This window comes from Salminus brasiliensis, chromosome 12 (assembly GCF_030463535.1).
Source record: "Salminus brasiliensis chromosome 12, fSalBra1.hap2, whole genome shotgun sequence".
Lineage (NCBI taxonomy): Eukaryota > Metazoa > Chordata > Actinopteri > Characiformes > Bryconidae > Salminus > Salminus brasiliensis.
Window position 1 is genome coordinate 30,021,745 of NC_132889.1, and position 23,006 is coordinate 30,044,750.

At 38.8% G+C, this 23,006-nt stretch overlaps 1 protein-coding gene across 2 annotated transcripts; it reads right to left on the reverse strand.

The window, feature by feature from the left end:
• Positions 1 to 780: 780 nt before the first annotated feature.
• Positions 781 to 22,834, reverse strand: syngr1a (synaptogyrin 1a). Of its 2 annotated transcripts, none has more exons than XM_072694484.1 (4): positions 22,398 to 22,827; positions 9,418 to 9,655; positions 8,279 to 8,424; positions 781 to 4,175 (listed from the first exon to the last, which is right to left on the reverse strand). In XM_072694484.1, exons 1-4 carry the CDS (start codon positions 22,491 to 22,493, stop codon positions 3,966 to 3,968), a joined length of 690 nt encoding a protein of 229 aa, XP_072550585.1. In that variant the 5' UTR covers positions 22,494 to 22,827; the 3' UTR covers positions 781 to 3,965. The 2 variants fall into 2 exon arrangements, with proteins under 2 accessions (XP_072550585.1, XP_072550586.1); XM_072694485.1 differs by lacking the exon at positions 781 to 4,175 and adding an exon at positions 4,182 to 7,225 and having other exon boundaries at positions 22,398 to 22,834.
• Positions 22,835 to 23,006: the final 172 nt, after the last annotated feature.

A 23,006-nucleotide genomic window follows, 5' to 3' on the forward strand; every position in this document is an offset into this window, starting at 1 on the left:
TAAGACCATCTCCAAGCAGCTTGATGTTCCTGTGACTACAGTTGTACATATTATTCAGAAATTTAAGATCCATGGGACTGTAGCCAACCTCCCTGGACGTGGCCGCAGGAGGAAAATTGATTACAAATCAAAGAGATGGATAATACGAATGGTAACAAAAGAGCCCAGAAACGTCTAAGGAGATTAAAGGTGAACTTCAAGCTCAAGGAACATCAGCGTCAGATCGCACCATCCGTCGTTGTTTGAGCCAAAGTGAACTTCATGGGAGACGACCAAGGAGGACACCATTGTTTGACTCATAAAAAAGCCAGACTGGAATTTGCCAATCTACATGTTGACAAGCCCCTAAGCTTCTGGGAGAATGTCCTATGGACAGATGAGACAAAAATTTAACTTTTTGCCAAGGCACATCAGCTCTATGTTCATGGCTAATGGTGAATGGCTAACTATTCTAAAGTGGCCTTCTATGAGCCCTGACCTAAATCCTATTGAGCATCTTTGGAAGGAGCTGAAACATGCCGTATGGAAAAGGCAACTTCAAACCTGAGACAATTGGAGTTTGCTCATGAGGAGTGGGCCAAAATACCTGCTGAGAGGTGCAGAAGTCTCATTGACAGTTACAGGAATCATTTGATTGCAGTGATTGCCTCATATATATATATATATATATATATATATATATATATATATATATATATATATATATATATATATCATTTTTTATGTATTTTATTTATGTATTTTAGACTTTAATAGAAAAATAAGGCTTTTGAATAAAAATAGCTGTCAATCAGTTTGTTTATTGTCTCCAAACACAATCCAGCACATCTACTAAACTTCAGAACTTCATCATGCAACACACAAGAAAAGTAATTAAACACATTTACCCCTAAATCGATGTAGTGATTAATTTAATCAACACTAATCATCACATCAACACTTTAACACTACATTTATCTGAACTCCACAGTTGAAAACATAGATCTCACACACCCGATACATTGTGTACGCAGAATCATTTGGTTATTTTGTTGTTATTCCTGTTTCTTGAAGGTATTGCCCCAAAATAGGATTTCTAACAAGAGAACCACACAGAAAAAGAAAAAGAGAATGCTTCCTGATTCAGAAAACATCACACAGATTTATACTACAGCACTTTAAACCCAAAATACATGAATACATAGAGACATACTGTATGTCACTTCAACGTCTAATATCTGATCAGATAATATTCTTCTTATTCAAACTGTTTCAAGTTATTGATTGTAAATAAATCTATAAATATTGTTTCATTTATATAACTGATTCTATTATACATTTCTCTGTCCTCAAACAAAAATATGCTGGTTTAGTATTATCATTATACACATCTTACATATCAAAATTTCAATAAACAAGAAAATAATAATAAATAAATACATTTTAAAACTATACTTCTGCATCACAGATCTACCAGCACACAGAATGTACGGTAATAGCATCTGCAAAAATGTTCTCCTGAAGTACTAATAATAAAAAAATGACACAATTTCAAGGACAACAAGAGGAACCTAGCACATTCCACCAGTCAACAATTCCAGAGGTGACTTCACATTGTTCCTGGACTGTAAGGTGTACGGTGTGTTGTTGCATGACTTGTAAAAGTGCTATAGTAAGTAAGGTAGTGCCAATGAGTATCAATGATCCTCGCATAGTCCGTGTTTTAGCCAGATGTATCTGCTGGTTATGTAAATGTGCTAATTAGAGGCTTTAGGCAGCTTGTTCGGTATTCAGAGAGGTAAGACTTGTTGTACATCATTACTACTTTTAGTTTTTTCCTTGAACATGTGACTAATGATTGGCTATGGTAAGGCTGGGACTGACAACCCTATCTTTTCTTTCTTTTCTTTGCAATTAGTTTAGGGGCTGTGCTTGAAATCTACTTTCTTCACATGAATGGTATAAACATCATTAACTGATATTACATCACTTCCTGTCTGTATCTGTCTTTAAAGATATGACATTTCAATATTACCTAACAATTCATTATGACTAGTGATATTCATTATCTCAGAATGAGAATGTTATTCATAGGTCTGGTTCAAACATTTCACAAGCATTTTACAGGCTTTGAACACTTCTTGGAATTCCTGATTTATTGGTATTCCACCTTTATGTACAGTTATTTTTACAGTTCACAAACCATAATCTTAACGTAATTTTCATATATTTTTATATTTTTAATATAAAATAATAATAATTTAATATATTTTTTGTATTAATGCGCAGGTGATAGCGCAAATGAACTGAAATCAGCTGTGACTATACTAACCATTTTCTGCCAGATGCGAATAATGTGTAAAGCATACACACTATACGTCCAAATGTTTGTAGACACTCTTTCTAATGAGTGCATTCAGCTACTTTAAGTTGCCCCCACTGCTGACACAGATATGTCTGTAGAGAAGTATTGTCAATAGACTAGAATAGCAGATAAAAATGAACCTACAGGCACCTTGCCTAATGACTGGTGTGGGCTATAGAGGGCTATAAAGCCCCACAGCATTGAACTGTGGAACAGTGGAACTGTTCTCTGAAATGATGGTGCTCTATCCAATACTTTTGGGATGAGCTGGGGATGAGGTGGGGTTGTGACCATCCAAAATCCTGACCTCACAAACACTCTTGTTGCTGAATGCAATCAAATTCTCAGAGAAATGCAGGTGCCAAAACATTTGTCCACATAGTGTAGCTAACCATGCGGTACTTGGGTCACCATACTTAGACATCTGAGATGATCCATGCTCCCATGTAAGTTTAGTATTAATGACCTGATGGAAAGCACTGCAGTTTGCTACACTCTGAGGCAAGGTGATGTGGATACCTGGCATGAATGTATGATGCCTTAAACAAACCATAATTTAGAGAAAAAGAGAAAATATAAAATGAAGACACGAACTCCAACATAACACATACTGGAGTATTTCATAATTCTTTGGGCCAGCCACTTCATAGCTGTAATATAAATATATTTTTATGATATTATTTAAATTACAAGATACTACCTCCATATATCGCATAATAGAAACTGTATTTATAAATGAATTATAAGAAACTGTAAGATATGCAAATTATGTACGACCTAATATATGCCTTATTTTTGGCAGAATTGGGCTTCCATATTCATATGATTTGATATGGATATAATCACCACAATCTCATGTTGGAGTCCCTCTATAAAGAACCTGTGAAAGTGCATTTATTTTATTTTGATATTACTAGATTTATGCTGAACACAACAAATGTGATTTCGAAAGGTGATACAGTGTACAGTTTCTGATAGCAATAGCTGACAACTCTGGGTTAATTAGGAACTCTGTTTATAGAATTCATAGAACACAGCTAGCTGATGGTACATAAGCATTGATAACAGACAGTAACATTAAGTAGACCCAAAACATTGTGGTCTTCAGTAGCACCTGGATTTGTAAGTTACTGGTGCACACATTAATTGCAGTACCTCAAACAATAAGTCTGCTTTTGTGGTTTACAACAGACAATCAGGACTCTCAACTGACCTATGTTAGGTATTTATACATTTAAGATTTCTGTGCTAGAATTATATCTATGATTCCTGTAAGATTTAGCAACAGTAAACTACAAGTAACCAACCAACAGTGATGCCACCTCACCCCCCATTATCTTTAGCTGAAGGCAAACGGTTGAAACACACAAAACTCCAAAACACAGCAAATGCCTATTATTTTATTTTTAAAAAGGTTTTACATTAAATAGTTGCCTTGCAAAAATGGAACCCCAATATACAGTATCCAGCAGTGGTCTTAGATTAGCTAACTTTGGTTCCACCCCGGAAAAAGCTACCCAATGTTCCCTATTGTCCAAAATTCTTAGAATTGTAAAGTCCCCATCACTGCTCAACCAGGCCAGGCTACAATGGCATAGCCTCCAGGCCCCTCCAACGCACCTTAGTAGTCCTGGCTCTGGTAGCCAGCAGAGCCATAATAAGAGGAATCCATATTGGCTGGAGCCTCCGCGTCTCCTGTATAGCCTGTGTACTCCGAAGCTGCAGCGGGGGCCGCTGACGGGTCCTGGCTCGGGTCAGCGTAGTCCTGGGAGAAGAGACTGGAACTTGCTCCAAGCTTGTACTTTTGGAAGCCCAACAAAGCCAGACCAGCCTAAAGGTGAGTAAGTGAGTGGTTCAGCAGAGAAAGGGTTCATGGGAAAAAACGTGGTGGGCAACAAATGAATGGAAGGGATTGCAGTGGATAATTTGTTGCATGGTAATGAGTAGTACAGTGTTAGGAGAGGGAAGAAGGAGGTGATTGTGTTTTAGGCCAAAGGTACAATTGGAAATGAGAGTGTGGACATTATTCATTGCATGATGATGAAAGTATGAATTTGAGGGTGGAGGTAGGGTGTTTGGTAAAGAGAAAGAGAAAGAGAAAGGAAAAAAAATGAGTTTGTTAGTACACCTGATGAAGCATGTTAGCCACAGGTCAACTTCGATTATGCATTTAAGGAGTTCTTCTAACAAGTTCCTGTAAACAACCTCGCTGGTCTCAAGAAGCAGGCACTGTGTAAAGGCCCTAGGCACCTAAGCAAATAGTTTAAAAGCATTTGTCTGGCCCCAATGTCTGTTTATACTTGTAAAAACACCATTAAACACTGGCATAAAATAATTATTGCAGAAAAAGGCAACAATTTTTTGGCCTCCAAAAGTAGCTGAGAGTTAGTCAGAAGCACAGTTTTTCTTCCTGACCTCTCCTTAATGTTCCCAAGCTATGTTTGAAACGGTGTCTTATTCACTCTCCCCAACATTTTAAAAATATAGAGAGAAAAATAGAGAAGGTAGTAAAGGTAGTCTTTCTCAGAGAAACAAATATTTAAACCAAACAGCACAAAGGATTATGGGTATTCAACATCCATTTTGTGAACATCGTTTGTACGCTATATATTACGGTGTATTGCGGGACAGTTATAGTGCACTGAAAATTCGCCACTGCGTTTTTGGACTCCCCCACAAAACGGTGGAACCCCTAAGTGGAACACTATATAGTGAATAGGGCACAGTTTCAGATACAGCTCTAGCCAATCCACCAGTAGCACTCCTCCAAATCCAACCTACTAAAGCACCAATTAGTCAAACTGGATGATAGCAATTAACACTGACCTTTTTACAAGGAAGAATGTGGACAGGGTTAAAAAAGCACATTAAAATACATAATAAGCGATTACTAGTAAAACAGTGTTTATATTTATATGATAATATTGATAGTGCTACTAAAATAGTGTTTAATTTCAAGATTATATTAATTATATTATTAATGGATTTTCTCAGGTGCCTTGCAATTTACAAAACTGTTTAATAAAACCACCAAAATATGTTAATGTTCATAAACAGTTCATGAACAGCATACATAAAATAACCATACACAATCTGTAACAGACAAAAACACTACAATTTAAAGGTCTGAAACCACTTTTCATGTCAGTCATGTGTGTTATTTTTTATTCAAAAACTTGCATTGTATATTTAAATACACCAAAGATATTTCTAGATGTTCAATTCAGTATTCCAACTAGAACCATTTACTGTCAAGCTTTTGACCACCACAATTGGAGGCACTGTGGATATAAACGCATTGCAACTTCATTCTTGCTGTTTCTTTATCATTGTAAGACCAACTCTGTCAACATGTTTTATAATGTTTATATTCAAATGAATTTATTTACTGCTCAATTCTCTTCAATACTGTATATCGTCACTGTCCAATGAAAAACTTGCATCTCCAAAATGTTGACTTTCCCAAAATGTACTTAATTTTGAGGGGAAGTCAATGTATTCATCTACAATCATTTAAGCAGTCTACAGAGCAACTAGAGTTTCAACCTAAGGAGAAACCTAAAAACTATATATAAAAAATAAAAAAAAAATTATTTAAAAAAGATTTATTCCTTGCACACCTGGCACTTGATGAAGATCTGAATTTTGGTTCTGATTCATAAGGTGCACAGAGCTAGTGAATTATAACATATATATATATATATATATATATATATATATATATATTTATAATATATATATTATAAACATTAATTCCTATCTTTTGAAAAGAGATTCCAAACTTTTGCACAATACTGATTGCACAATAATATGATTGGAACGATGCCTAAGAATAAAAACCTTTGTCGCAAACTGATGTCAAATGAAGCGACAGTGTTTTAAAAACAGCCTCAACTCCTACAATAACAAGTGTGCACAGAATGACAGCAATATAGCGTAATCCAGTAGCGCCCTCTAGATGCCAGATGTGAGAATAAAACAAGAAAAACTTGTCCTTAAGCAGGGCTGTAACACCTATAATAGAAAGTACATTCTTCTGAAACTTGGTCCAGTGTATGAACAAATATGTTGCAATTCAAATCACAAGTCGGTTCAACATCAGTTAACAGTCCTATTACATCACCTCACATCAATGTATAGTTTTTAATGACTTAAATGTTTAATGTCTTTTTAGGTGTGAACACTTTTATGACAATGTCCTTAACCTGTTTATGACAATTAATGCATATGAAGCCACAATCAGGGATTTCAGAACCATGAGGTGGTGGTAAGAATTTCTAAAGCACTAAAGAAATGTGTTAGTATATAGCCAATAGAAACCAAGAGTAAATAGCATTTTACAGTGTTAATCCGTTTTATTTACATTTGTTTACTGTTGTACTACAGCAATATGATATCCTGAACAACAGCTGTTTCATATACCTTTTAAAAGTATTTTCATGAAACTTACTTCACTGATCCCTGATTGTGACTTTACAAACAGCATTTCTTGAACACAGTGGAACACTGTGCACAGCAAAATCTGTGTGAATGAAATTTTCCTCCTCCTTCATAGTTTATATTCATTGTACTTAACTCTTGACATGATCCACGGTAAAAGACCTGATCAGATCCAGTAAAGTGTACATGTGCTTTGGTCGTCTCTCTTAACTATGACAGTAAACGCAAACACACTGAGACTGTGTGAATAAGGAACGTGCCACGAAGAGAGAGAGAATAGATGTCAGAGATGAACATAAGCAGATTTGTACTGTGTTGCATTTATAAGTGTGCTGCATGTTAAACAAAGGGGGGTGGTGTTTGAGGGGTGAAGAGTTTGTTGTACTCCTCTTCAAACGATACTCTCTTTAGACGTTCCAAGGCCAGCAAAGTTAGAGCTCCCTAGAGAAGGAGGAAAGGGCCAAAAGCAGTTCTCATTATTGTCACATTTACAACATTAACTTTTTCATTCCTAGCATTGTTACTGCTTTGTCCATCTTATCCAGAGCAGATGTAAATGTAAATGACTGCAATAGTTAAAGAGAAAAATGTTAAATGGTCCAAGCTACAAAAAGAAGTATACATTAGAAAGCATTAATCAGGAAGAAAGAGCAAGCCAGATGCACGTTATTCTAAAAAAAAAAAAAAGGGAAGAGGTCAGTTGGTTTGTTCAGGATAAAGAGGAAAAGAATACAGATTAGTTGAAATGAAGCTTAATAATTTAGATTATGGAAAAATAAGCACAACATTTAAGCACAGCAAAGCTTAAGATACAGTCTAAGATACCTAGTCTGAGTTAGTTTAAATGAGTAGATTAGAAGAGTCATACAGAAAGAGATCATTTCAAGGTAGCAGACTGAACCCAGTTTCAGGTGAATACTGAGAATCAAGAAGGTAAATCAGTGTAGGATTAAGCAAGCAACAAAGCATACAGCAATTACAGAAAGCATAGTGTTACAGGCACTCGACACAATTGCAGCACTGTAGGAAGCAATTCAGGTATATGAGTACAACTCAATTAAATAAACTTTTTAATGAAATAGAAGAGTATGGACATGTTCAGCAGTCGTAATCTTTAGCTTTATGCTGTTAACAGTTATATGATACAATACCACAGCAGATACAATAGCAGTTTGTGCATTTTAATTCTGAACACAATTAGAGTATTGAAAACGAAAATCCCTTTAAGATGCTTTTAAGAGCAGAGTACAACTGCATTACAAAAAAAAGTTTTAATATCTTAAGTCTTATTTGATTAGCTCCTAGTATATAGCTAGTATCCCTACTACAACCACAAGGTAGAAAAGTGATGCATTGAATATTGTGCTTACATAATACATAAAACTTGTGTGGACTGGATGAATCGGGTTAATCAGGTCATTTCAGTGCATTACTATTTGGCAGTGCATGGTTTATTTTGTAATTACAATGTGTGCCTGTCATGTCAGAACTGACCCAGGTGAAGATGGAGAAGAAGGAGAAGGTAATGGCTGCTCTTGCTGCATCTGCACCTTCTTTTAAGGGGTTATCTTCAGTCTTGGCCACTTGCCACTGGTTGGTCAGGAAACAGAACCCAACAAACCATATGAAGGACCAGAATGCTGTGAGAAACAGAGTGAAAGAGACTTACTTTTGCATTTGCAACAAAATAGCAAAGATATCAGGTTTAAGAAGAATCGGTGTGGCCCTAAATGACTGTGATTCGCTAGATATCTGCGACCAATGTTCTGTAAGAAGGAGGGCTAATACCACTGAGTACAGTGAGAATCAGTACCATGCCCTGACACAGGGGGCAGCGTGACACCACCAATCTAACTTAATCTTCACAGGTACAGCAGATTTGTCTGTAGTTTCAGGTTAAACCAATAGAGAGCAGCAAGACCTAATTTATGTGCCACAATTTAAAGATTTTAAAGAATGTAAGAGAAGAAACAGAATAATCACTTCTGCAGAGCATGTATGAATAAACTGTACTCTAAGAGTAAATATCTTAATTAATTTAGGCAGGTTTGGGCTTTTTACACTAGCAAACTTTCAGATTTCTAATTGCTCTAATCTCAGAAAAGCCTTGGCATGGTTAAATATAGTAACACGTACAGCAGGATCACACTAAATTCAAAGATCTTTGATAACCTGCAGCCTCCTTTTAAATGGATCTGTTTTAATTGGAACAGTTGTTTACTTTTATAAAATGGCAAAAAAGAATAAATTAATAAAAAAAAAATTATATTTAGAACTGTTAGAAGAGAACTGCTGTTCAACAGATGCTACTTAACCATAAGACCATTTGGATGTGCATCTACAACCCAATATAGCAATAACAGTGCCAGCTTTTCATCAAGATTAACAAAATCCTAGACCTAGACCTGTCTTTTCAATTGGGACACATCAGTGATAATGCAGTATAGTTTGACTTCTATATGTTATAATATTCTCCTCAAGCTTTGACCTTTATGTTGTCTGCAAAATGAGGGCTCAACAAACAGCAACGTCTTACTATTGTACTGCTGTGGGATAGAGGAAATTTCTCAAAACAGGATATTACAACAAAACTAACAGTGATGCAGTGGCGTGTAAGATACCAAATGTGTCACCTGAGATGCCGATGTCGGCGAGCACAGCCTTTTTGCGGTCTTTGACTCCACTGATCTGGGGAAAGTAGACATCCAGGGCCAGGAATGCTATGCAGCTGAGGAAAGCCAGTGAGCCCATAGCCACACCATAGTTACAGGCATTCTGGTTGCGGTTGAAGATGCAGAACTCTTCCACCTCGTCCGGACGATTCACATAGCCTTCATTAGCAATGCAGCCGAAGATCACAATGGAAAAAATCTAAAAGTATTTAAGGAAAAGAAAGAGAGAAAATGAACAGTGTAAAATGCAATTGAATAAAAAGGAACATGAGGGACAGAGAGACAAAGAAGACAAACTTTTCTATCAGACAGGCAATGATTGTTTTTCTTGCATTCTAAGCAACACACAAATGTCACATGCATATCGACATTTAAGCAAAAAAAAAAAAAAAGACTGAATTGAAAACATGATGCATATGATCACTGGACCCTTATCAGCCCTCGAAACAAGACAAGATTCTTTGAGTGAGAGCAGTGTTTTTTTTTTCCTGGGAAACAAGAGATTGGCCTAACTCACAGACTAAACTACTGAGTAACTGCCTAGTGCATTGCTTTTTCTTGTAAAATATTTATAGGTCAAGTTTCATCTACCATCTTTGTACACTATATGAAAGTCTACTTTCTACAAGATTTTGGAGTGATGCTGGGAGGATCTGAATGTATTTAGTGACAAGAGCGTTAGTGAGGTTAGGATGTTGAATGATCACCACACCACCTTAACTCCACAACTCATCCCAAAAGTATTAGATGAATCACCAACCATCATTCCAGAGGACACAGTTCCACTGCTCCACAGCTCAATGCTGGGGAGGCTTTATTTCACCTGGCATTAGGTGCCAATAGGTTCATGTTTATCTGCTCCACAGAGGCCTATTGGCAGTACATTTGAACAGGGATTAGACAAGATGTGTATGTGCATTTGCACACCTGTATCAGAAATTAGCGGCAACTTTAAAGTAGCTGAATGCTTTCATTAGAAGCAGTATCCACAAACATTTGGACATGTAGTGTAGGTGATGTACACAGCAATGATTAAAGCGTGTTTTGATTGTTAATCTCTTCTTTCACTATATAGGAGTATTTACTGTGTGACATTTGATACCTGGGCTCGACAAGCTGCCACTGTTGGGCCTTTGAGCAAGGCATTTAACCCTCTCTGTTCTACCGCTCCAGGCACATGTACTCACTGTCACTTTGTGTGATCATAGAAAGGCCCGTCTCCCTCCACCCATCCTCACCCTCTTCTATAGAGGGACCATAGAGAGCATCCTAAGCAGCTGCATCACTGCCTGGTTTGGGACCTGCACAGCCTCTGACCGCAAGACCCTCCAACGCATTGTGAGGACAGCTGAGAGGATCATCGGAGTCTCTCTCCCCTCCGTCATGGACATTTACACTGCCCGCTGCATCCGCAAAGCAACTAGCATTGTGGATGACTCCACCCACCCTTCACACAGACTGTTCTCCCTCCTGCCATCAAGAAGAAGGTACCGCAGCATCCGGTCCAACACGACCAGACTCTGCAATAGCTTTTTCCCCCAAGCCATCAGACTTCTGAACTCAACTCAACTTCTGAACTGATGTCTTTTCTGCTTCATGCACAAAGCATTTGCACTAATAACTTTACTACCTCACTGGACTCAATATTTATTACACACTGCATAATTTGCACACTACCGCCAATTATATATTATCCTCTGTCTGTACTGTGTTGTGTTGTCTGTCCGCACTTGTATTGTGTTGCACTTGTGTATGGTATGCACTGTCAGCTACACGTTCATCACATGTATGCAGACTATAAGCTACACTGCACAATGATATGCCTCAGACTTGAATGGCCCAAGGTCCCCACAGTGTACTATGCACTACACAACTAAATGCCTCCTCGAGCGCATACATACTTGAGAAAGACCACTAAAAACTCATTTTGTACAGGATCTGAAAGAATATTTACTTACCTGTCTATTCATACTGGGTTCATATAACCTGAGGTTCATTTTACAGCTTATTTTACAGCAGGTAAGACTCTACAGTCTGTATAAATGACTGGCATCACACATTTAGAAAGAACTAAATTACTATGACAATATGGTAATAAACTATGGTAATAATTACATTACCACACCTCTATACGTAAAACTAATCCTTTCCAAATAGGGCTTGACAGTGAGAGAGCCTGTATTCTGATCAACTTGTTTGTCAGCAGGGGCCTAACCACCCATCTTTTGGAGAGACTAGCTTTGGCAAACCCCAGGTTTTTCACATCTGGCCACTGCATTTGCTTAGAATGTGTGTGTGACTACAAAGGAAACTCTACATAGCTCCTTTATTTTGTACAGTCAATTTAATTTAGACTTAAATATGCCTCTTATTTGTTGTTTGCATTGACTCTGGAAAGAATAAGCAATAAAAGACTGTAAAAGACCATCTAAACGTTGCTATGCACAACTTTGACCTAAGAAAGTAATTGTGTCAGTGTGAAAATTCAACTCTGATCCCGTTTTGTATTTGTATGAAGAGATAGACAGCCCTAAGATTTCACACTAAAACATACATATCTAGGTCAGGAGAGCGCAAAGCATTCCTAGGGAGTCACAGCCCTGCACAATTCAGTGATTCCCATGAGATGAGCAAGTCCCACCCGAACAGCTGTAAGCGTGTTTGATGAGAAAGGCTGTTACAACTGTGAACCAGCGGCCGAAACTTTATGCAGCTTGTCTGAGTATAGCCGTCTGGCATCTCCTTAATTAGCTGCCCAGATCACAAGGCCTCTGTATCCCATGAGCACATGAAAGCAGGCATTGTAACAGGCAGCACGTGGGGTCCTGATCTTGTGATCATCAGCAGCAGAGCCTTTTCATGCTCCATCTTTCAGGCTCTGTGTGTATGTGCGTTATGCAAAAGACCGAATCTATGAGAACTATTTTGGAATTTGATTGTGGTGCATTTTTCCAGAAAGTGAAGTGAGAAGCTGTTCAAACGCAGTAAGTAGTAATATTCGAATAGCCAACATTTTTATGTAAATACCTACTGATCCACATAACTGGGAACTTTAGGAAAAGCCATACCCAGAGCTTATTGTTAACTTGCTTTATCCATCCACAGCCACCTTTAATGTGTGCATGGGGTAACTGCCCTGTCCTGTTCCTTTTTCATTATTCCACTGGAATAATAATAATAGCAAAACAACCCCAGAGCATAATGCTACTGCCACCATGCTTAACAGCTTCTACAGTGTTCTTGTAATTGAATACCTCATTGTGGCCAAACAACTGAATCTTTGTCTCATCTATACATAAAGATATCCTCCAGAAAGCATTTTTTGTCCAGTTGGTCAGCTGCCAACTTTCATGTAAAACTTTTGGACTGTAGACAGTGACACTGGTGTGCTATCAGCTTCCAGTTTATGGCGAGCTTGTGCTTTGGTGGTTCTTGGGTTGTTTCTGACCATTCAAGACCATTTCTTTACTCAGATAAGGGGGACAGTTTGCGTCTTTTTCCAGACCTCTTCAAAGTAGCTAGACCTCCCAATAGCTGGTGATCTTTATTCTGGTGATCTTGAAATCTACAGTTCTTTAGAAATGGCTTAAAGAGACATTCCTGACTTAGATATGTAGATATGATCATTCTATAATTGCTATCCAAAAACATTTGTATGTGGGCTCAGTGAAGCTACCAGCTGTAGTCAATCATGATCACTAACAGGAAATTAAAAGGCCCTGTATACATAATTATGACTGTGTTGATTTCAGACACCCCACCAGGCACACAATCCTTTTCTATTGTGTTTATTTTCATTTTGCCCAGTTCTAAGAAATTACTGAAGGTAAAATATTGCCATGGCATTCATGTCCATGATAAGTGTACATAAACGTCCAACTACAACTGTATATAGGTAAAGAATCTGCCATTTTCTCAATCAAGCTATTACTTTGCACACCATTCACAGTTGTTATTTCCATGGTCAGTGAGTTGACCTATTGGGTTCATGTGAATGGTATTAGGTGATTTTCCTTCTGGTGAGTCATTCAATCAGGGCAGTGGTAACCATAGCACTCCCACTAATAAATCAATCAGACCTGTTCATAAGACTCAACTAAATGGACCCTTGCTGCTCGACAGATTAAAAAAGGAATGTGTGGGTTCAAATGTGCAAGAACAAAAAGGGATCTGCAGATTACACAAGCAATGAAACACAGCAAGATAATAAGGCTAACAAGGATATATAAGCAAAGCTTAAACGTATGACATTTAACTCTTTATCTATAATCTAAACACTATGTGGCTTTGTGGTCAAACTCTCATCTATGGTCCATCAAGTAAACTATGGATAGAATAGGTTCTGTCCACAAAAATAGTTATAGTATAGAAATAGAAATAGTTCACCAAAACAAATGTATTTGCGCTTATATGAGCTTCTTAGAGTTGCATGTAATTTTCACGACTAAAATAAAGCCCTCCTCATGTCTGGAACCTCACTGCCTTCACTCCAGTAAAACAGGATTCTCCTTCTTCTAGGAAGCGACAGTCTTACTCTGTGTCTTAACATCTCTCTCGCTCAGTTTGTACAGGGAATGCCTGACCACTTCATCCACCCCTTCCCCCACAATCCTTCCTTTTAATCTCCCTGACTTTGTGCGTAAAGAGAGAGAGAGAGAGAGAGAGAGACATGAGTCATGGGACTGGGGGTGAAGACCACTTCTATTCCTTTGCCTGCTCAAACATCTGCTTAAATACAGGAGATTTAGATTTAGTCTAAGGTCTTTAAAGAGAATAAGCCCATCAATCATTTGGAAAATGTCAAAATCTAAACTGATTTACAGCGATTTGCTGAACCACAGATTACATAATAATCACACAATTAAAATATAATTACTTGGATACATAATCATAATTTGAGGCACTCTTACTTTTCACCTATAGAACATCTAAGCACAGTGATATACAGAAAGTTTACAATTGGTGTGTACTTAAAAAGACGCATAATGTACCTATAAACAACTGAACGAAAGGCCGTCGAATTGCAACAACACAGTAACCTCCGGGAAATTCAACTACTTTACTTTGACCTATTACAATCTCTTGCAATTTTGTAGAGTGAGGACTAGACCTTTTAATCTTTCCGAATGACAGAGTGATCAGCCAGGACATTCACCATTGAGGATTAATACTAACTGATGATTGCAGTAAATGTAACAATTACAGCAGAATATTAAATCCTTTGCTTCTACTTTTGTCTTTTATTCCAACCTTAAATCACCTATATATATTATTTCTGTGCTTGTCACTCACAGTCCTGGGCAACCCATGGATATGTCTGTATTTTCCTTCCCTACCTCATCTAATTCATCAGCTATCAAAACCAGGAATGTCCCAATCAAGGTTTTTTACTCCCTGATCTGATCCAGGTCTCTTAATGCAGGCTATCGGCTGATCTTTGTTTCTATAAATATTACAGTCTCACAACTTAGGTAAGATGGGCAGAACAGTAAACAACAGTAAACTGCTTTTACTGCTTTGTTTGGTAGCAACTTTTTAAACGACTTTTAAACTCTACAGTGTTTTAATAACTTACAATCCAGTCTGACTGACCTACCTGACCATTTAGCTTCAAGTCCCTTCACAACTCTGCAGTCAAATCACTTTGTGTTTCAGTGTGTGTGCATTAGCATTAGCCTCCTCCTCGGTTATAAATATGCTGTTAAGAGCTGGTTTAGAACTAAAGAAAGGAGCATGGTTCTCTCGCTGGTAGAACAGAGCATTTCCATCATAGTTTGGTTTCTAACCAGGCGTATCCCCAAAGTAACAGGATGGGAGGATGGATACAATGGAATAAAATATCTTTGTTGACAGAAACAGCAGAAAATAGACTAACACACTCTTTTAACTGCTTGTCTATGAAATGCTTGTTGTTTCTGCGTCGGTTAAAAACTTTTTCCTCTGCCCCAAACTTTCCATTTCACCTTAAATAATGCAAAAGTTGCGTTCTGCTGTTGAAATGTACACAATGTAACTGCGGCACTATTGATGGTGGGATGGAGAGTTAGAATTAGAATCCAACTTTAGCTTTTGTTCTGGCTGCTAACTGGTTAATGTCATCACACTTATCAGTTAAAATAAAAGCCCTGTTTTTGGACACCAAAATAATGTCACGGGTGAATACTGTCTAGGGTAGAAGTTGTGAAGTTTCATGACAATCATTATTTTATTATCATTGCTGTCACAAAATCTTTGTATGTCTACTTTTGCTATTTTTCACTGTTGACACAACAACAATGGAGAGGAAGCATAGATGTTAAGTTTATATTGAGGTGCACACGTCTAGAAACATAAATAATATACTACCATTTATCACTCATCACAGTTAAGGTAGCTTCATGCAAAGATACAGACTTATTCTTTTTAGTGTTAAACTATCATATTGAGATACATTTTGTTATTGTGATACCCAATATACTCTGCATATCATGGATATTGTCAGTGATTACAGAGCACTGACCTACTGCCCATTTTGCAGAGAAATCGCTGTACTAAGTATGGTATGGTTTTTAAGAATGTGCCACTACACCACATTTTATCTATGTGTCCACATACTGCATAAAATATTGTGCACTGTGATGTGGTGTGGTTACATTTCACAGTGGTATGTGTTGAAAACTGCTCACAACAGTCCTTGATGAGTCATTTACATTTGCACATCCCTACTAAATAATAAGGAAACATAATAATAAGGTCATACTAAATACAAGAGTTTCATTATTTATATTTAAATACAGAACAAAATAAATGTTTTATTACTACCTTACCACGTATAAATCACAAACTCATGGACACAGTATTACCTTTTGTTTGTTTCTTATCTTTGTGTAGAATTATTTTGTATCAAATGGTTTGTGGTCTTAACATTTTCGAAGGATATGCAGTCTGAAATAGCCTACTGCTGTGGGCACTGATCATATAGTAGCTGGCTATGCTAACCCAACATTCCTACAGGGTATATATGTAAGTTCTTACCATTTTGTGGAAGGGAAGCAGACATGTTTTGAGCTTGGTTAAATTACATGTTTTTACATGTTTTGTTTAATTATTAAGTGACAATATGGGTGTTTTCATTTGCTAAATGTAACATATTGAAAAAATCTGAAGACAAAATCGCTATATTTAAATCTGTTTCATGTAGAGGACTTATTTATTTATTTACACTTAATCAACAAAAGATATTCTTGGACTTGGCATTCAAACACCCGGACTAGACATTTGTCCGATCTCCCAGCCCAAACATTTGCATACAACTGTGTGTCTCTTTCTTTCCATTTAGAAAGCACCTGACTCCTTTTCTCCAAAGGCCTGTTACTACCCAAGCATCCATGCAGTGATGTAGGATGGTTGTCATGCCAACACAGCAGCTCTTCCTCCAATCAGAGTCATGAAAGGATGGACACACCTCTCTTTTATCTCGCAGATAAGGTCCAGCATATCCCCATACACTTATACACACACACACCCATGCAGACTCATCAACAGTTGGTGTCTCTTAAAACATACAGTGTTCCTCCACTGATATACAATGGGAACTCACCCATGAGGCTGGAGTAAGCTCTGAGCGACTCTGTGACAATGTATAAACAAAGCAAGGCCCAAAACAGCACGAACCTTTTCACAAATGCTTCTTTGGATTAAACACATAAACATTTGCTTGTATTGTTACACAAGCTACCAAACAGTAGACCAGTTACTTATGTACCCTATGTACCCAAAAACATTATCAGAGCATCCCTGGCTGGAGGAGAGGAGAGGCTAAGCTTGCACAATGAGCTGGCATGACTCACTCCTTACCTGGTAATGCCTGCTTGCCCATTAACCCTTAAATGTGGTGGCAGAAAAACAGCCATTTCTGCCTTTTCATTTATCCTCCTTTATAAAAATGATTTCCTAACTCTGTTTCTGCATTTATTTTAATATACCCTATATGGACAAAAGTACTGGGACACTTGCTCAGTGATTTGCACTCAGCAACATGAGCAAGATGCTGGTGAACACCACTTTTCTGTGTCTCAGACTACAGTTTTAAGAAGGTAAACATATGAATAGGAATATACTTGATGTTTCAGTCTCTTTTTATAGTTTTCCATAACCCAGGTGACTCAAATTATAGCTCTGCATCTGTGTATGTGTGAAAATGTGCGGGTGCACATTCACACACATCTGACAATATACATGGTATATGGTATACAGGTAGCCAATCAGCACATGCTTTTCACCTTACACGTACACTTTTTTATATATATATAAACAATGTTGCCTGGTTTAATAATTGATTTACATACCATTTATAAAAATTCTCATTATCAACAAACTGACAAAACTGAGTTTTGTTTTTTTTACCAATGTCCAGTCCAGGCATATTTTTGTGGAAGGAGAAGCATGATCTTGTTACCACTTTTTTACCACTGCTCCACTATATTTTGTCTTTTTTCAGCAGGCTTATCCACTAGGAAATGAGAAAAATGAAATCACAGCACATTCATGACTTGTTTATCATTACGTAGGGTCTCTTTCAAGGCATATTTCAGCCTTTTCACAATATTTACATCAAGATGTGTCAAACAACTTAGGACACAGTGCCTCTGATGATGCATTTTAGGTGGTACAGGGACATATATAGGGATATCGTCTTAAAGTAAATAAATAATTGCATCAACCTGGCAACCCAGTCATCTCCAAACTGCTACCTCCTCCTTTTTTGATGCTCTCCTTCTATCAGCTGTTGCTTGTTTTTGGGGTTCTCTCCTTAGTCTCTTCTACAGGAGGTGAGGTGCTTGCTCAGTTTGGTTAAGGTCTAGTAATTGACTTGGTTAGTCTTTTTATTCTTGGGTCTTTGACTTCCAAAATGATAAAGAGACAAGTGGTTAATTTATTTTCCAAGATTTTCAAACTTGTTGTGCTAGCCATGCTCCACACTTGTCCAATGGCTGGCTTTTCTTCCATTAGCAGTTCAAGTTGGTTTATCCTTCTTAACAATAAATGTAGTTGTCACATGCAAATCCAGGGCTTAGACTAAAAATATGCATTTTAAGCTATTAACTGTTCAAATAATCAATCAAACAAGGCAACTAGACAACAAGAAGCACCTGTCAGTCAAATGGTTCAACATTTCTGCCCACTTTAATAAGGGTGTGTTCAAACATATTGTTGCATGTTATTAACGCATCTAAATGCAAACATTTCCCTTCAGTATTACGTCACAGTAAAACAAATGATCATACTTATATTATGTGGATCGCTTTAGACATTCAAATCGGGAAATGTGGCCCAAAAAACTGGACTGATGTCTCCATGGATTTTTCTCCTTTATGTTTTGTTGTTTTAATTCACTGTCTTAAGAGTTTACTAGATAAAAATGTAAGTTTAGTGATTCAACAGTTTTTCTAATCAAAAAACAAACAAACAAAAAAATACATATCAGTAATGACACTAGAAAAAATCTCTCGTTGATGCACTAAATAATATGAATCTTGTTTATCAGAATGATGATTATCACTCAGTTATGTGAGAATGGCCCATACTCAAAACAATCAGGACACTGGACACATGATAATCTAGACACTATTATTACACAGTATTTGGTAAGTAACCTTACATAACAAACACCTAAAGATCAGAGTGTTCAGACAATTTCCATCTATGTAAAAATATTGTTCACACAAAAATCAAATAAGAAATAAAAGAATGACAGGACACACAGTAGACTAGTTGTAGACCACCTCCAAACCCACCTGCCTTCCCTTCCCCCACCCTCCTTTCTCTCGCGCGCTCACTCCACTTCAACCCCCATCGGTAATCTCCCTTTCCCAACCTCTCACCATGTGTTCAAATACCAGATGCAACATTCAGCAGATTGTTCCTCTGTAACACAAACACACAAGTTTGTATTCCTGCCTCTGTGGAGTGTTTTCATTGCCTGTGAGTTACAGTACATAAATGCAGCTCTACTCGTTGAGGTATGTCTAACGTAACACTAACCTTAACCTTAGAAACCAAGAGAAAATCCTACATGAAATACGAAATGATATGCAATATCAAAACCATTTTTATGGGTCTGGCTGAATGTGGGGACGCCCCCACAGCATCTGAATATTCATGTTTTCCATCAAACTGGGGGCATCTGGTGCAACACACAGGAGCACACACACAGAGAGCAGAAGGTGCAAGAGATGAGCCAAAGTTTTTGGTTTTATATGAGCAGCAGATGCCCACTTCAGGCAGCTTTGCCATGTTTTGGACAGGGGGCCGACTGCACACAGTCAGCTTTCAAGTGGCCTAATAATAATAATAACTGGGCTGATTTAGAGCTACAAAAACAAATATTGGCATAAATTACCTAAAATAATACATAACAATAATACATAATGAACAAATATCAAATTATAAAATATAAAAAATTTAATCCCAAAGTCAGACAAAATAAAACATCAGCCCAATGTTTAAGTATGCTAACAGTGTAGGCTAATATATACAGTATATAAAAACTACATGGACATAATTATTGAGGCATCTGCTCATTCGTTATTTCTTCCAAAATCAAGGATTTAAAAAAAGAGTTTATCCTGCTTTCAATACTCTACTGTCCAGGGAAAGCTTTCCAGGGAAGGATTTTGGAGCATTGCTGTGAGGATTTGATTGCGTTCCACAACAAGAGCATTAGTAAAGTTAGACTGTTGGATGATCACCAATCCACCTCATTCCCAACTCCCCAACTCATCCCAAAAGTTTCGGATGGAGCACCAACCCACATTACAGAGAGCACAGTTACACTGCTCCACAGCTCAATGCTGGCATTAGGCATGGTACCAGTAGGTTCATGTTCATTTATCTGCTTCAGAGAGTCCTATTCTATTAGCAGTATATCTCTATAGGGACACAAGCTTCAAACATTTGAACATATATTATTGGTAATGAAGTCCAGTGTATTCCTGGTTCACTGCAGTTAAATAGCAGCGGTGCTTGGGAATTCAACTACGCCGACATGGGTGAGGGCCTTTAAATGAGGTGTGTGCAAGTAAATTTCTGCCGTATTGCTATCTTGGCAACAGAAAACAGGTGTCACTTACTGAAAACAACCTAGGCAGACAACAACAGTCAGACATTTACATTTAGGGCATTTAGCTGATGCTCTTATCCAGCGTGACTTACAAGGTTACTCATATTACAGAGGAGGGCCAACCTAGTGTTAGGAGTCTTGCCCAAGGACTATTGGTGTAGCGCAGCATAGTCACCCAGACCGGGAATCAAACCCCAGTCTCACGTGGTGTAGTAGCTCACTAGCTCATTGCTATCTTGGCAGTGAATTGCGTGCCCATTGCATGTATAGCCACATGGACACCCAGCAGCACTCAGACCCATAGCGAGAGCCAGTTAGCAGCTATGCAAACTTTTACATCAACAACAAACAGAATACAAAATAAAATAACAATATTCTAGAGGCGACGCGCTACACCACTTCAGCAAGCCTTTCCAGGCAGTGCACGATGCGCCACTGAAATAGCAATCTGCCAAAGTCAGGCCACACCTGGCTTTTAAAGGGAATGGCTAGTGAGTGACATACTGATTGGTTTAATGCGCGTTACGCCCAAAATTGCCATGATTAATTAAGAGACTTAGTAAAGGTAAAGGTGCATGTATTTGTCATTGTACAGCGAAATGTGTCCTCCACATTTAACCCATCTGTGGTAGTGAACAAGGGGCAGTGAGTATACACACTCCCAGAGCAGTGGGCAGCCAACTCCAGCGCCCGGGGAGCAGAGAGGGTAAAGGGCCTTGCTCAAGGGCCCAACAGTGGCAGCTTGCCGAGCCCGGGAATCGAACCCACAACCCTGTTATCGACAGCCTGGCGCTCTAACCTTTTTGCGTGATTCGAGCTGCACATACTTTTCCTGCTGTTAGATAGCAAAGACACACTGACACGCCCTAAATTGAGGTTGACGGCTTGCCTAAAGATCGCTAAAATAGGACTCATAGTCCCCTAACAATGGCCTGTCTGTAGTATCGGGCACTTCGTTAGCGATGTTTAAATATTAAGAATAAAGTTGAATGCCTCTCTAAGGAGGGAGCTTACATTGTGGAATTTCATCCAAGAGATTGGCAAAGAGAAAGAGCGTAATGCGCAATACACGGCAGGGGCCGATATCGGGGAGGGCCGCTGTTGGGGGACGAACTGCGTAATGTCACGATATCCAAAGCCATTTTCACAATACACAATATTTATCACGATACATGTAATCACAGACTAAATACATTAGCGTTTACAATTACCGATTCATAAAAACTACTATTGAGATACTCTCCCGTGCTGAGTACAGTGACTTTATTCAACATCTGCTGAACTTCATTTAACCACACTGTCTGTAATGAAACGTGCAGTTGATCCGTGTTTATTAAGCACCAATAATATCGTCCATGAAATATTCAGTATCGCGATAACCGCGATAATCTCAATATAATCACAATATCGATACAATACCGTCCTATTGCCCAGCCCTGGCTTCAGTGCGCTGTACAGCTTCTTTACACTACAACCACGAAGAGAAAGGGCTCTCAAAAGAGGGGTGAACACTGAACTTGTCCCATTACACACAAGCAAAAGCCCAGCCTCATGGACTCCATGGACTCATGGAAACTTCCACCGCCCTGCATCTTCACCAGACCCCGGACAGCCTCGATTAAAGACCCCTGACACTAGTTTTCAGTGGCCAAACTGGACTGGCTGAGGTAGGTAAATGTAGCTAGCATTAACGGTCTCGGCACCGTAACGCTAGCTAGCTAAACATCACACCGCTAAGCTCGTGGGTCAGCTTGACAGAATTAACGGTCAGCGGCGGTTGGCTAGCTATAGCTAGCTTAACGACAACGCCTTGAAAAGTTAGCGAGCAACCGTTACTCACCCAAGACACGATGCGAAGAATCGTCTGCGGCTGCTTAATGAAGGCCAGTGGGTCGAAGGCACCTCCAGCCTTGCCCGCCCCGTACGCCTGGTCCATCCTCGGTGGCGCTGGTCCGTCACCTCTCCGTTTCTGGGAGGGTTTCTGTGCGGTTTAACGGTCGCGGTGCGGCCGGTTGACCTTGGAGATGAAAAGCAACCGTCGTCTTCTCGCGGAACGGTCGCCTTCACCCTTCTCTCCCGTCCTCTCTTCTCCTTACGGGCTCGGTTTTTACCTCAGAGCCGGTGGTCTCTCTCTCTCTCTCTCTCTCTCTCGCGCTCTCTCTCTCTCTCTCTCTCTCTCTCTCTCTCTCGCTCTCTCTCTCCCTCGCGCTCTCTCTCTCTCTCTCTCTCTCTCTCTCTCTCTCTCTCTCTCTCTCTCTCTCTCTCTCTCTCGCGCTCTCGTGCTCTCTCTCTCTCTCGCGCGCGCTCTCGTGCTCTCTCTCTCTCTCTCTCACTCTCTCTCTCTCACTCTCTCTCTCTCTCTCTCTCTCTCTCACTCTCTCTCCTACTCTCTCTCTCTCTCGCGCTCTCTCTCTCTCTCTCTCTCTCTCGCTCTCTCTCTCTCTCTCGT

Excerpts from the sequence above, each read along its gene's own strand:
- syngr1a (XM_072694484.1), bottom strand. The coding sequence starts at position 22,493 with ATGGACCAGGCGTACGGGGCGGGCAAGGCTGGAGGTGCCTTCGACCCA. Across the intron at positions 8,425-9,417 it reads CGCCGACATCGGCATCTCAG|CATTCTGGTCCTTCATATGG; the intron begins GTGACACATTTG and ends TGTTTCTCACAG. Across the intron at positions 4,176-8,278 it reads TCTTCTCCATCTTCACCTGG|GCTGGTCTGGCTTTGTTGGG; the intron begins GTCAGTTCTGAC and ends ACTCACCTTTAG.